Raw genomic sequence first — 13,293 nt, 5'->3', positions numbered from 1 at the left:
CATACATTATGATATAGCAGCATTCCCAATGCACCTTCGGCATGTGGGCTGTGAACCTTTCCATCACTTGACATATAAATAAATCTGGCAACCGAATGGTGGCACTGCAGACTAGCAAACAAGGTTTTCCTGCAGCATCTCCCTCTCCCTTCCCTTCCTTGGCTTTTTAGCATTTTGAATACTTTGTTGCAGTCCTAAAAGTTCAATAGATATGCCTCGGAGGATGCTTTGGGGGCAAAGGGGCAAAGTGGGCCGAGTCCAGCAACCCTACTGCTTGTCAGCTGTATCTGCCCTCTGCTCAGATCAGCAAATACTTAATTTCAATAAGCACTTACAGGACTCCAGTCAGTCAATTATATATTTAATGGGGTGGGGTGGGGTGGGGTGGGGGAGGGAAAACACCAGAGGGATTTTTAAATAATTTTTGCCCCATTAGAATATAACTCCATAAATAATGTATATACAGTTGGTTGACTTGTGCATATTCTGCTTTTAGAACATGACTTGTGGCCGGGCGTGGTGGCTCATGCCTATAATCCCAGCACTTTGGGAGGCCGAGGCGGGTGGATCATGAGGTCAAGAGATCGAGACCATCCTGGTCACCATGGTGAAACCCCGTCTCTACTAAAAATACAAAAAATTAGCTGGGCATGGTGGCGCGTACCTGTAATCCCAGCTACTCAGGAGGCTGAGGCAGGAGAATTGCCTGAACCCAGGAGGCGGAGGTTGCAGTGAGCCAAGATCGCACCATTGCACTCCAGCCTGGATAACAAGAGCAAAACTCTGTCTCAAAAAAAAAAAAAAAAGAACAAGACTTATGCATATTCATGCTTTTAGAACATACATGAAAGTATGAATGATAACACATCTTGATCCATGCCACCCTAGTGACACACACAGGGCTGTTGGATAGGGTTGTACATGTTGTGCATTGCACAAAAGTGCTTGGCCGGGGAGGTCAACCAGATTCTGAAATACAGCCAGTGCTTGACTCTGAAGCTTGTCCTCTGCAATGCTGCAGCAACCCAAAGGAAGGAGCTCTTCTAAAATTTGTTCTCCCAGAGACCAAGCCTGCCCCATATTTCTGGTGGTCCTGCATATATACCCAGGGCCATAGTGGGTCACTCTGCATGTGAGCAAGGCTTGGTGTTAGGGAAAGTGTCCCAGAGGAGAAGACATTGTAGAATCACTACTCTATGAACTTATCCCGAGGTTGAACACAATCTCTGGTGCCTGCAAAATAAATATTTGTTGAATGAACTTTTTTTAACAACGGCAGAGTGTGACTTCCTTGAGATTCTCAGCTCAAGAATTCTTTAGTAATCTGGTCACTGTCTCATTGGCACAACACTCTGCTTAGAGTGTTTTTTGGCCACACAAATCCCTAAAGTTGGTTGGTTTTCAAGGTTAGACTGTCTCTCTGACTGTTTGGTGGAAATTCAGTTCTGAGTGATTCCTTCTCAGGCCATGAAACAAGACTGAAAATTAAGGAGGAGACATAAGAGGTCTCCAAATGCAAAGTGGTCTGCCCTGGAAACTTCTGGTTAGCAGTGGAAGGCACTTCAGAGGAGCCCAGAGGCCCCATTGAAACAACACCCACACGAATGAGGCCAATGCGAACTTGGACAATGTAGTCACTTTCTGCCACTTAGTATGTCAGGTATTTTATTGTTAAGATCACACCATGACAGGTTGCCAGCATGTCTGAACTTGGAGGGGCATTGAATCTTCTGGTCCAAGTTCTCATTACACAGATGAGATCATTGAGGCTCAGAGCCTGGCAAATCATCGCAAGAATGTCCCACTTCCCAGGCCTCCTGGCTCCCAGTCCAGTGTCATTATCGTAATGACAGACCCATCTGTGAGGTTACTGTGAAGACTGAAATGCATTCATCTTTGTGAGGCACTTCCAACACTACCTGACATTGGGAAGTCACTCAAAAGCACTATGTATTACAGGAGTGGCACCCAGCTCTGAGTTAAAGGCTCAGTCAGCAGTAGCAGGTACAGTGAAGGCCTTTGTGCTGTTCCCTCATTTCCTGTAAGAGTGGAAGCCCCTGTCTGGTGAATGAAGAAGAGTGATCAGTTTTGCACAGTGGATCTTTGTTTTTCTTTTGTGACACATGTTTCAGGGATACATTCCCCTGAGTCATTCTGTGGCTCAGATAAGATGGCCAGAGGGTCATGTTCCACTTTTACTTCCTTGAATATTGTTGCTTGAATGCAAATGAGCCAAAGTGACTTTATTAGGAACATAACTTTTGACTCTGCTCTGATGTATTTTTGCAATAAGTTATAAGGAGGTATAATTGGGGGGTTCCTAGGTAATGGGCAGAGTTTCAGTAGGGGAAGATCAAAAGTCCTGGAGGTGGACAGAGGCGTGATTGCACGTCAGGGTGAATGCAGCTAATGCTCCTCAACCGTGCACTTAAAAGCGGCTAACATGATCAATATTATCTGTATTTTACCACAACTTTTTTAAAAGTAATAAACTTCATGGCCTTATTCCTTTAAACACGACATTTCATGGATTGGCTCATTCTTTGGGTCAGGTGTTCCACTGAGCATGCCCCACTTGCTGTCTTGTGACAACCCTCTAAGACACTGGCCATCAAGATGCCTCACTTTGTACACCAGGAACCCGGGGCTCAGAGAGGGCGACTCACTTGCCAGGTGGCCCTTTCCCAGAAGGGGGCGCTCTAGCAATGACCAGACCCAGGTGGGCCAGTCCGACTTGTCCTGGCTCCATGCAAGGTCCTTTGAGACAAACTAAGCAGCCCAGTGATGATTCACTGCATAACACAATTATCAGTAGTACTCGCCTAGGAGGTCCCTTAGGGTGGCCAGCTTCTTGCTGGGGTGTGGTGAAACACAGCAGGTGACAGTTCCTCCCCAGCTGAGCGCCAAGAAAGGGAAATCAGCGCCAGCCAGAGGTGCCAGTTAGAAGCACGTGGTCATCCCCAGGCAACAGTGAGGATGACCTGAATCCGGGGTACATGCACACTAGGGTATTTGGGTGGGATAGCTCAGGGCTGCTGCTGAAATAATCGAGTATCCTCCTGTTGGCCAAGCCAGGTGCCCTTGGCTGTGTCTACCTGGAGGAAAGACCTCCTTCTCCTAATTTGCCCAAGGAAGCCTCTGGGGCTGTGTTGGCCTCACGGGTCAGTGCTGTCCTGTGGGCCTGAGAAGGTTCTCTGAGTCTCGCCTTAGTCTGCATGCCAGTTTTGGCGTTCCAGCTCCCCAAGCCATCTCCCAGTGGCCGGTCTCATGGCAGCGCAGCCAGTGCCTGAGCCAAAGGCCTTGCTGGGCAGACAGACCTGGGCTGGGGTCAGGAAGTTCAGGCTCTGCCTTTCGCTTGTCAAGTACTCTGTGCCAGGTACTGAAGGTGTCTGGAACTCATTTTCCTGGGCAGCGAAATGTCTAAATCATGTTTTCTCATCAGGGAATCATAAGGGTTAAATGTGGTGAGTCTTACAAAGGGAGAACACCATGTCTAGCAGGTGCTAAGTGCTCAGGGAGTATGGCCCCTAATGAATGCCGGTAGAGTTTCCACACCAGGCGCCCTGGGTAGGGTCACTGGCCTGCACAGGCTTGTAGGATCCTCACTGATGTGAAGTGGTGGATTTTTCCCCCAGGTAAATTCACCAGGTGCTGTCTGTCTGGCATTGCATATTTTCGTGGACAGGCTGAGTGATTTGGGTTTCCAGCTATATCCTGGAGCAACATCCAGGTCTCAGACAACCCTAAGAACATCCATCCCCCTCCCACCTTATCCTCCATTCATTTATCTCTTCATTTCCCCTCCATTCTTCTCTCTCTTCCTCTCCCTTTCCCTCTGTCCCTCCCTCCCACCTTCCCTCTCTCCTTCCTTTTTCTTCCTTCATCCATCTCTCCCTCTTTTCTTCCCTACCTTCCTTCCTCCTACCCTTTCTCCTCCTTCCTTCTCCCATTCATTTCCCTTCCTCTTTTCCTCTATACCTCCCTCTCCCCACTTCCTTTTCTCCCTCCCTCCTTCTCTTCTCCCACTCATTTCCCTCCCTCTCTTGCTCTCTTTCTACCTCCCTCCCTCCCTCCCCTGCTCTCTGTCTCCCCAACCATGAGGAAGAACAAGTGCCTACCGTGAAGGATCCACTGGAGTGTACTGGATGAACGATGCTCGGCTGTGAACAGGTGCAGACTGCGTCCTTTATACCCCAAGGAAAGACCCTTAGCCATGTGATGCGTCTCCCCACTCCTCACATCAAAAAGGCAGCCTTTCATGAATGCTGGCAGGTGGGCTGCCTGTTCCAACCATCATAATACTATAGCTTGGAACAGGTGAAGGCTCCATATTAAGAGGCCCCATCTTCAGCCTCAGAGGAGACCCAGGCTCTAATTAGAGAACAATGGGTCCCCTGTTCTACACCACCTCACCTCAAAGGCTTAGAGGCCCATGGATTATGTCTCAGGGTCATCATGGGAACTCTCGGGGGATGAAAGACTGATGAAAGTCATGTGGGCTCTCCTGCAGGATAAAGGGCTGGCTTTGTCTGCTCTAGTTAATTCTTTCGCAAGAGGATCTCTAGGGTGATTCTTCTTATATGCTCCCTCAGACCTGGGAATTTGATGCCTCCTTCTTTTAGGGCTTTTCTGCCCAAGCTGTAGGGTAGGGTGAGGTGGGGCTTCATAGTCAGACACCCTAGGTTCCCCTGCCATTCCCCTGCCAGCCCAGTTATGAAGTATCGCTGTGGCCTTGAGCTAGGCACTGTTCAGCTTTAGCTTCCACATCTGTTAAATGGGCTTAATTCTACTAGGATTGTGAGGATGAGGAAAGCCATGTACAGTGTGTGGTATGAGGGCTCATTAAGGCCTAGTTCTTTTTGTCGCTTCTTCACATCCCCTTGTGAACTATTTTCTTTCCGGATTTTAACAAGGAGAACTGGCATTTATTAAGTGTGTATAATGTACCACAAACATTTTATAGAATTTTGCCCTCATCATCCCTGCAGCAGCTCTACCACTGCTGCTTTCATAATCCTAGGAGCAACAATGAATTAGCTCTATTTGACAGAGGAGAAAAAAAGGGTATCATTGAGGTTGAGGCAATTGTAGAAGCTCACCTGTGATGGCAGCATTCTGGGATGCAGGTTAGCCTGTGAACCCTCTGAGTTGCTCACTCTATGGCCACCTCCTGCAGAAGCAGGACTCCTCAGACGATTAAATCAAGGCACACTTGAGCCTCTATGGAAGAACCCATGGAAAGGCTTCTTCAGATAATAGTTACTCTCGTGCACTGAGGCTTGTGTTTGTAGCTCATTAACTACTGTTCAGCATCTCATGTGATTTGAGGAGTGAAGATACATGGTCTGTAATCCTTTCTCATTAGCACAGAAGACCCACCATCTCTAAATTGACTAAGCCCAGGGGCATCTGTGGCTCAGTGTAGCAAAATCCACCTTCTCAGCATCTCAAGAGCATAGCTGAGATTGTTACTATGCCTGAGCAATGCTAAGACCTAACAATCTGCATAGGTATTTTGTTTGAGACGTATCATGGGGTTTTGAGAAGGACCATTTTCTGCCCATAACTTACAATGGAGTCACTTAATCTTAGTACTGTTGGCATTTGGTCCAAATTATTCTTTTTTTGTAGGAGTTGTCCCAGGCATTGCAACTCATGCAATCTACTCAACACATGCCAGTAGTACTCCCTCCCTTGTGAAAACCAAAAATGTCTGCAGACATTGCCAAGTGTCCCCCAGGGGCCAAATCACCCCTGACTGAAAACCACTGACCTTCAATATCCCTGGAACCTTGGCCTTTTACCATTCTGTTGGTGGAGCAATGTGAGAGTGAAGCTTTCACAAGAACCCAGACATAAGAGGAAAAAGTCTGTTTTAAATGAGAGTTTAAAATTGTAGATTTCATTATGATGTCAACTAAATGTCTCCTTCACACAAACCCACAGCACAAGTGCACCTGTGCAGAAATCGGGAGCCACACACACACACAAACATGTAGAACCGCGCACGGGGGACAAGAAACAAACACAATCTTTCTCCTCCTCCCCCCGTTCCCTCTCCTCCTCCCCTTCCCCTTCTTCCTTTCCCTCTCTTTCATCTTTTTTCTCTCCCTCTCTTCTTCTCTCTGTCCCTCTCTTTCTGTCTTCTGACAGCTTAGCTGGTCTTCTGGACACAAACAAAATATACGGAAATGCACCTGCACCTTGCTACCTGGAAGAATGCCGTTTAATGACTTTATGCATGTAACCACAATCTCTTTCATCAGCACAGATACAGTAACTGTTTCATTTCTTTTACTTAATCTGTTAACCACTGGTGGCCACATACGCACAACTTAGTAGTACCTCCAGATCAGCAGCACCCCCAGAGGCTTCCTCATTGCCCTAGCTATCCCCTAAATCAGGACACATTCAGCTCAGAAGGGGTCAACCTCCCATGAACTCCAGGAGACCAGCTGGACTCCACACAGTCATCAGCCACTCCTGGGTCCTGTTTTCCTCCTGCCATTGCTGCTGTTTTGGCTGATGGTGAGATTGTAGAAAACTGGCCCCAGGGAGTCCACAGAGCCTTTGTCCTTGACACTAGGTCAGATCCCTGCCTACGCCTCATAGGTATTCCACATGTGAGCTTCTTAAAGGTTATAGTCCTCTCAGTCATTATTTCCAATGTATGGGGTAACTGGGTCTACATGGGTTTCCCCACAAGTGAATAGCCCCGGTCTTGGGCCCAAGTCATCCATCCATTCTTCACCTTCCTTGATGATAAGTTACTCTTTGGGGAACCTTGGGGATCCTTCCCTGCCAAAGGTCCTTAATTAGTATCTGTGCAAGGATTGAATCAAATTAACCCATACTTAATGAGTTGGCTTGGTTCCTATCCAGGTAGAAGCCCCTTTGCCTCCCAGAAAATTAGCTGTATCCTCTTCGTCTATGCAAAAGGCATGACGACATATATTTATGAGCTTGACATTTGCATAACTCGGAAAGTCTTTCAAGTGTTCTGGAAAGTAAAAAGAAATCTTTCTGCATAAGACTAGAAAGAGGAATGTCTGGCAGCTCCTCTCTCCGATGTCCAGGTTCTACCTCCCCAGGCACCTGTAGTTTACAGGCAGTGCCAGGCACTCAGGGGTTTCCCAATAAAAGAAACTGCTTTACACTTCAATCATGAACCGAAAGTGACTTTCCTCACCCAAGGGCAGCCATAGATCACAAAAGGGTAAAAAAACCTCTCTCTGCCTGGCCGAGCTCTAAGGCAAGAAAGAGGAGAAGGAGCACCAGGCACATCAGGAGGAAAGGGGTCTGTGTAGGGCTGCTGGAGAGAGCACACATACTCTGCATGGAGACTCAGCATTTACAGAGATACTGGAGCAATCGCAAACCTGGACATAGTGAAAAAGGTACCTGATACCATGAAGGGGGCACCTCAGTATGTGGGGATGCAGTAGAAGATTGGCTCCGCAGGGAGCTCAAACCTTGCACCTTCCAAAGAAATGTCTGGTCCTTGACCTGCTCCTGGGGAATCCCCTCTGAACCCTTGGAATATCCTGCATGATGAGTGTCTCTGTGTACCCGGGCCTTTGTGTCACGACAGATAGTTTATGTTAACAATGTGATTTATGGTGGGGCCTTAGGTTATGCAGTATCAGCTTGATCTCTAGAGGGACTGGAGACCATAACTAAGTTCAGCCATGCAGACCATGAAGGCTGCATACCTACTCCATACCCCCAAAGATCCCCTGGACACCAAGGCTTGGAGGAGCTTTCCCGGCTCACAATACTATATATGTGTTGTTAAGCATTGTTGCTGGGAGGATTCGATGCTGGCTGTGCAAACCCACTGGAAGCTTGTGCCTGGGCTCTTGTAGACGCTCCCTAGAGGTGCCTTTTACCTTTGCTTATTTTCATCTGCAGCCTTTTGCTGTAATAAATGTTAAATGTGCATATAATAGTTTTCCTGCCCTCTGAGTTCTACTAGTGAATCATTGAACCCAGTGGGACACACAGACATCAAGACATCAAGACAAGATGTCAATGAAAACAACTCTCTAAACCTCCCCCTAACGATAAAGGTTTCATTATTGCCTACTTTCGGGGCCTTGGAAGATTATGTAGATCCCATATAATGGTGAATCTGATTGGTTGTACATGTTTTACTTAACTGTATAGAAACAGTATATGTGAATCTCTCTAAAGTATGAATTCCATCTTAAATGCTTTTGTTGTCTTAAAGAGTCTCAAGTTTAAGTCACCTCAGGTATTGTGCCAGAGTCTCCGTGGCTGAATTGGTTTGTGCAGGCTAGTGTGTCCATGAGTCCCCGGTTTTTTAATTGACAGGATTGCCTCAAGCATTGCAGGAGTTTCTTGAGCATGAACACTAGATTTCCATGACTTTGAAGCAGGCAGGGAGTTCGGCGTTACTGTATTAATTGTAAGGCCTCTAAAATGAAACCTTCTACCTTCAATGTTTTACACAGATTCACAGGAGAGGAAAGAAAATGCTACTTCCAAGAATAATCATTTTCAATTAATTGATGATCTATCTGGAGCCTGGGTGAATTCTTCAAGTATAGCCCAACTGGGAGAAGAGCCAGGATGATGGCATAGCCCCTGAAGTTATTGTTTTGTCTTAGTGTTATTTTCAAGGTCTCACACAGACTTGCAGATATTCTCAAGGCATTTTTGCTTTAAGGCTGAAAAAAAAAAGAAGGAACTCAAGGTACTGAGACATAAACACTACAGAGACACAAATTAAACCCTGATGGCACCAGCAAGGGTCTAGGCTCTTCCAGAAAGCAAGTGTGGGGCAGTGCACTGGACAGGGGTCATTACAGTGAGCCTCAGGTGGTGGAAAGGACTTGTGCAAGACTCCATTGCTGTCAGCAGCGAAGTCTAGTGAGGACAGCTCCTATTTATCCACTCACTGCCCACTGCTCGTTTCCAATACCCAGCTGTATCTAATGCATCTCCACAGTTTGCATGAGGCTAATTTAAACTCATTAATAAGCTGCTCAGTAAATGCAATATGTTGTGAGCATAGAGATTTTAATGCAGCAAGGACAAAAGATCTATTGAATTATGTGTTTGCAAGATTTCCCATTTCCTCTCCCCGCACCAGACAAAGGGATTTCTACCTTTGGTTTCTGACCCCCTCCCCACTCCTACTCTTAATGCCTATATTTTTTTGTTGTTTAATGGAGGACAAAGGTGATGGTAGAAAGAGAATACAGGAAATGCGGGATGGTGGACTTGCATAAGAAATAAGGACCCTGTGTTTGGGAAAGAAAAAAGTAAAAGAGGCAGAAGGAAAGCAAATTAAGCAGAATAGGTAAATGGAAACAGAGAAGAGCCAGAGAGTCTGATTTTAGGACAGCTACTGAGTGATAAGTTGAAAAACAAAATGTAAAGAGAGGCTTTAAGATGATGGCTTGTGAGAAGTGAGAAATAGTGGAGGGCAGAAAGAATAAGAAGAGATTCTAAGAAGTGTGACATGGACCCCAAGGATCCCAGCTGGTGTTCTTCAGGACCCACATGGAAAGATTGGGTTGTTACACAGTTTTGTTTGTTCACCAATGTAAAACATTGCCAAGACTGAGCCCTGTGAGCACACAGATTATATTTGGTTTATAGTAAGAAGGGATTCTCTACACAATTTAATGTGGTTCCATGATATTTAGAAGACTGGAATCCCTTGAGGTAGTTCAGGTAGATGGCATGATGAGATGGCCAGACTGTTAGTTTTGGGACTTTGTTTGCAGAGGTGAGAGAAAAAACATGCTGATACCTGGAATATCTGGGAGTAAATGAAGCTTTGAAGCTTCCAGGACAAGGAGAGAGGTGCCATATTGAGACACAAATTCTAGTACTTCATGCCGCCTTCTCTTGCGTGAATTAGTTGTATACGTTTTTCCTTTGGTCAAGAATTTCAGCATTTGTATGTGGGTATTACTTTGTTTTATTTTTATTTGTCTTTTTAGCTTACATGGGAGCTCTGTGGCTAAGAGATTTTTCTGAGTTCTTGCAGAGAGCAACAACGAACGCTTGGTCAGGCTGACTCCTGCTGTGTTTTTCCCTAGACCTTATTGTAAACATCAAGCTGTTAGCTTAAAGAAAATAAGAAAAATCCTCGATGGTCTTTGTCCCAAATTAATGAGTACTAGATGAGCTACAGCATCCCCAGGACCTCTGGAGATCACTCAGAGTTACATAATCCTTTGGTATAATGCGTTCGCTGCAAAGTTACAACATAATCAAGCTGTGTACTTACTGTGTGAGTGGGACACCCTTTTCACCCTCTGACAGATGTATGTTGCATTCTTCAGAAACCAGGAATAGTATTCAAGACAGTATCTAAAGATTTAAATCACAGTGGGGAGCAATAACTATCCTGTGATGGCTATTAGAAGACAGCCAGAGTTTTAAAAGTAAACACATAAACATGAACTATGTGGCCAATTATTCACAGCAAGGAACCCTCTGTCCATCTTTAAGGGGTGTCAGGGGAGAGATAGGAAAGAAGGCTGGGTAGGAAGAAGTTCAGACTTTGGGGCCAGCAAGACTTATTTTTGGCCCTTGCCCCACTATGTGCTAGGATGCATGACTTCAAGCTGATAACTGAATTCTCTGGACTTGAGTTTTCTCATATATAAATGAAAGGCAATGATAGAACCTATATTCACAGGTGGTTGAGGATAACAGATAGATAACATATGTAATAGACAGATAACCAGATGTAAGGATATCTTACATGGGGATAATATAGCATATGTAAAGTTCCTGAACAGTACCCAGCACACAAGATGTGCTCAACAAATGGTGAAATTTGTTTGTTTACTAACTTATTTTAGTGGGAGATGAAGAGAGAGAAAGTGGAGTGCTGCTGCCATTACCAGTGCAGCCAACACTTTGCAAAGTAACATTCTGTTCTTGGTCGGGGCAGCAGGAGCCGCATCAAAGGGCGGTGGTGAAAAGATCACTCACCCAATTAACAGGAAAAAGAGTTTTCAGTGCAGGCTGTGTCACTAGCTCATTGTATGACTCTGGAAATTCACTTCTCTTTCAATCCCTCATCTGATATATGAGGAGGATGGGCTAAACATTCTCTAATTTCTCTTCCACCTCTATCATTCTGTGATTCTAGCATACTCTAGAGAGTTTTGCAACTAATTGCTCAAGTCAAGCTTGTGGTAGAGATTTTCCAAGGGCTATCACCCCCAATTTATAGGAAAGTGCAAAGCTGAGGAAACTGAGGCACAAAGATTAAATACCTCACCCAAGGATACATTGCTTTCTGGTGGTAGTGTTGGATTTTAACCCAGGTAGCCCACTTTATGCCATTCCGGTAGGCAATAAGATCAATATCTGAGTCAGGACCCTGCCAGGAAAACAGAACCTGGTGATTCTATAGAGGGACTTTAATACTGTGAATCAGTCATGAAAGGCTGAAAGAACCAGCAGGGGAAGGTGAGGTAACTCCGTATTAGCAGCTATAGGCACTTGCTGGGCCTGGAGGGACAGACTAAGGAAGTACTGTGGCCAGAGCATAGAAGGCAATGGCCTCTGGTGGCAGCTGGGACCACAGAGCTGAGGCTGTCATGAGGATTCCTTGTGGAAGCTGGAACCACAGAGGAGACAGAACCACTCCTGGAAATATTGCACACAGCAGAAAGAGAGGGGGAGAAATTCCCTAACTTCTCCCATCTACTGCCCTCCAATCTCCTCTCAGTATCTTCTACGGGATGAACTCACAGGAATCCGGCTGACAAGGTACTGGGAAAGTTAGCCTCTTTCATTAAAGAGCCAACTAGAGAAAGGGCAAGAAATGGATACAAGAGTGAAGAAGCAAGTGGTGGACACACCCAGGATGCTTTTTGTGAGGCTGCAAACCTGTACTCTTAAGGAGACCTTTCAAAAGTTCCAGAGACAGGATGTCAAGGTTGGCCAACTCAACAGCAGACATGGACACTAGATAAGTGGTTAGCACACACAGTGCCAGCGATGGCATTCACATCGCTGCCGGAGTGGGCAAGACAGCGATCACAACAGTGTGGCCAACTCAACAGCGGACATGGACACTAGATACGTGGTTAGCACACACAGTGCCAGCAATGGGATTCACATCGCTGCCGGAGTGGACAAGACAGCGATCACAACAGTGTCTTCATCAGCAACCACAGCGTGCAGCGTTCCAGGTACCATGCAGGAACAATTAGACATATCATTTCATTTTGTTCTAACAACCCTGTCAGTGTAAGTAAGAATGCTGTTGCCCTCTTATATGAATGGTGCTCCTGGAGTTCTGCAACATGTGGCCTAGACTGTAGGCAGGATTGTACCCATTTTGTAGATGAACAAACTGAGGTTCAGAGATTAAATGGCTAGCCCAAGACCACATAGCTAGTAAAAGTGGCAGAGACTAAATTTAAACCCAGGCCTACCTGGCTTCAAGCCTTGCCCTCTCTGTAGCAAACTGAGCTACCTACTAGCTTTAGGGGCCTTGGTGCTATGGTCTAATCCCATTCCTTCTTAGTTAGTATAATAATCTTCAAGTCATACTTTCTAGTAAGAGCAACAAAACTTCTTAGAAAGCTTCTGTGATAGAGGATATCAAGCAACCTTGGAGCATGATCTGCTTTCGGACAACATCATCCAAACTAAGGTGCTCTGTGAAACTGCAAAATGTGAGGCCAGGATGTAAGTGGCAGCAACCACAGAAACATGACCCGTACCTTCACAAGCCAAAAAGCTGCCATCTGTGCCTGAATTCCCTTTGACAGAGTACATGGCTTTCGGGATGAATGGGAATTTCTTACCTCTATGACTGATTAGGAGAGAAACTATTTAAACATGATATGTGCTTTCCCCAAGCTCTCTGGCAGAGGCATCCTCTACAAGTATTGTGAGGTGAATGAACAATAGATACATGATCATGGTTATTATTTTGCAGGGAATGGAGTCAAAGTCCTATTCATAACAAGAATAGGTATTCCTCACATGGACCGGAGGAGGCGTTTCCTTGCAGAACAGGCTAGATGGTCTCAGAAGAAAATCAGTTGCTAAGGTGGCCTATTTTGTTTGTCTTCAGTTCTTCAGGGCAGACATCAGCTGCAATACCATGGAGAGGATGAGCTGAAACCAGTGTTGATGCATCCATGATTACACCAGCCCCTTGCCCCAGACCAGAGCTGCTGCACGCACTGTGGAGTCAGCAGCAGCCTGAATGGAGAAGAAGCCATTGACACTAGACTCAGGCCTGAGGTAGCAAAGTTTATAAGTCACCAGGGCTTTGCCATCCTT

The 13,293-nt window shown here is 45.8% G+C and overlaps 1 protein-coding gene across 1 annotated transcript in view; it reads right to left on the bottom strand.

Moving 5' to 3' along the window:
- Positions 1–7,307: 7,307 nt before the first annotated feature.
- HHLA1 (HHLA1 neighbor of OC90) overlaps positions 7,308–13,293 on the bottom strand; it is a 38,837-nt gene continuing 32,851 nt past the window's right edge. Inside the window, exons 15-16 of the mRNA XM_008983251.5 lie at positions 10,265–10,347; positions 7,308–8,690 (exon numbers count right to left, since the gene is read on the bottom strand). Coding sequence (XP_008981499.2) covers positions 8,647–8,690; positions 10,265–10,347 — 127 coding nt within the window. The 3' untranslated portion in view covers positions 7,308–8,646. The remainder of the gene's footprint in view (positions 8,691–10,264; positions 10,348–13,293) is intronic.

This window comes from Callithrix jacchus, chromosome 16, assembly GCF_049354715.1.
Source record: "Callithrix jacchus isolate 240 chromosome 16, calJac240_pri, whole genome shotgun sequence".
In the NCBI taxonomy this organism is placed as follows: domain Eukaryota; kingdom Metazoa; phylum Chordata; class Mammalia; order Primates; family Cebidae; genus Callithrix; species Callithrix jacchus.
This window is presented reverse-complemented; position numbering and strand designations above follow the sequence as displayed.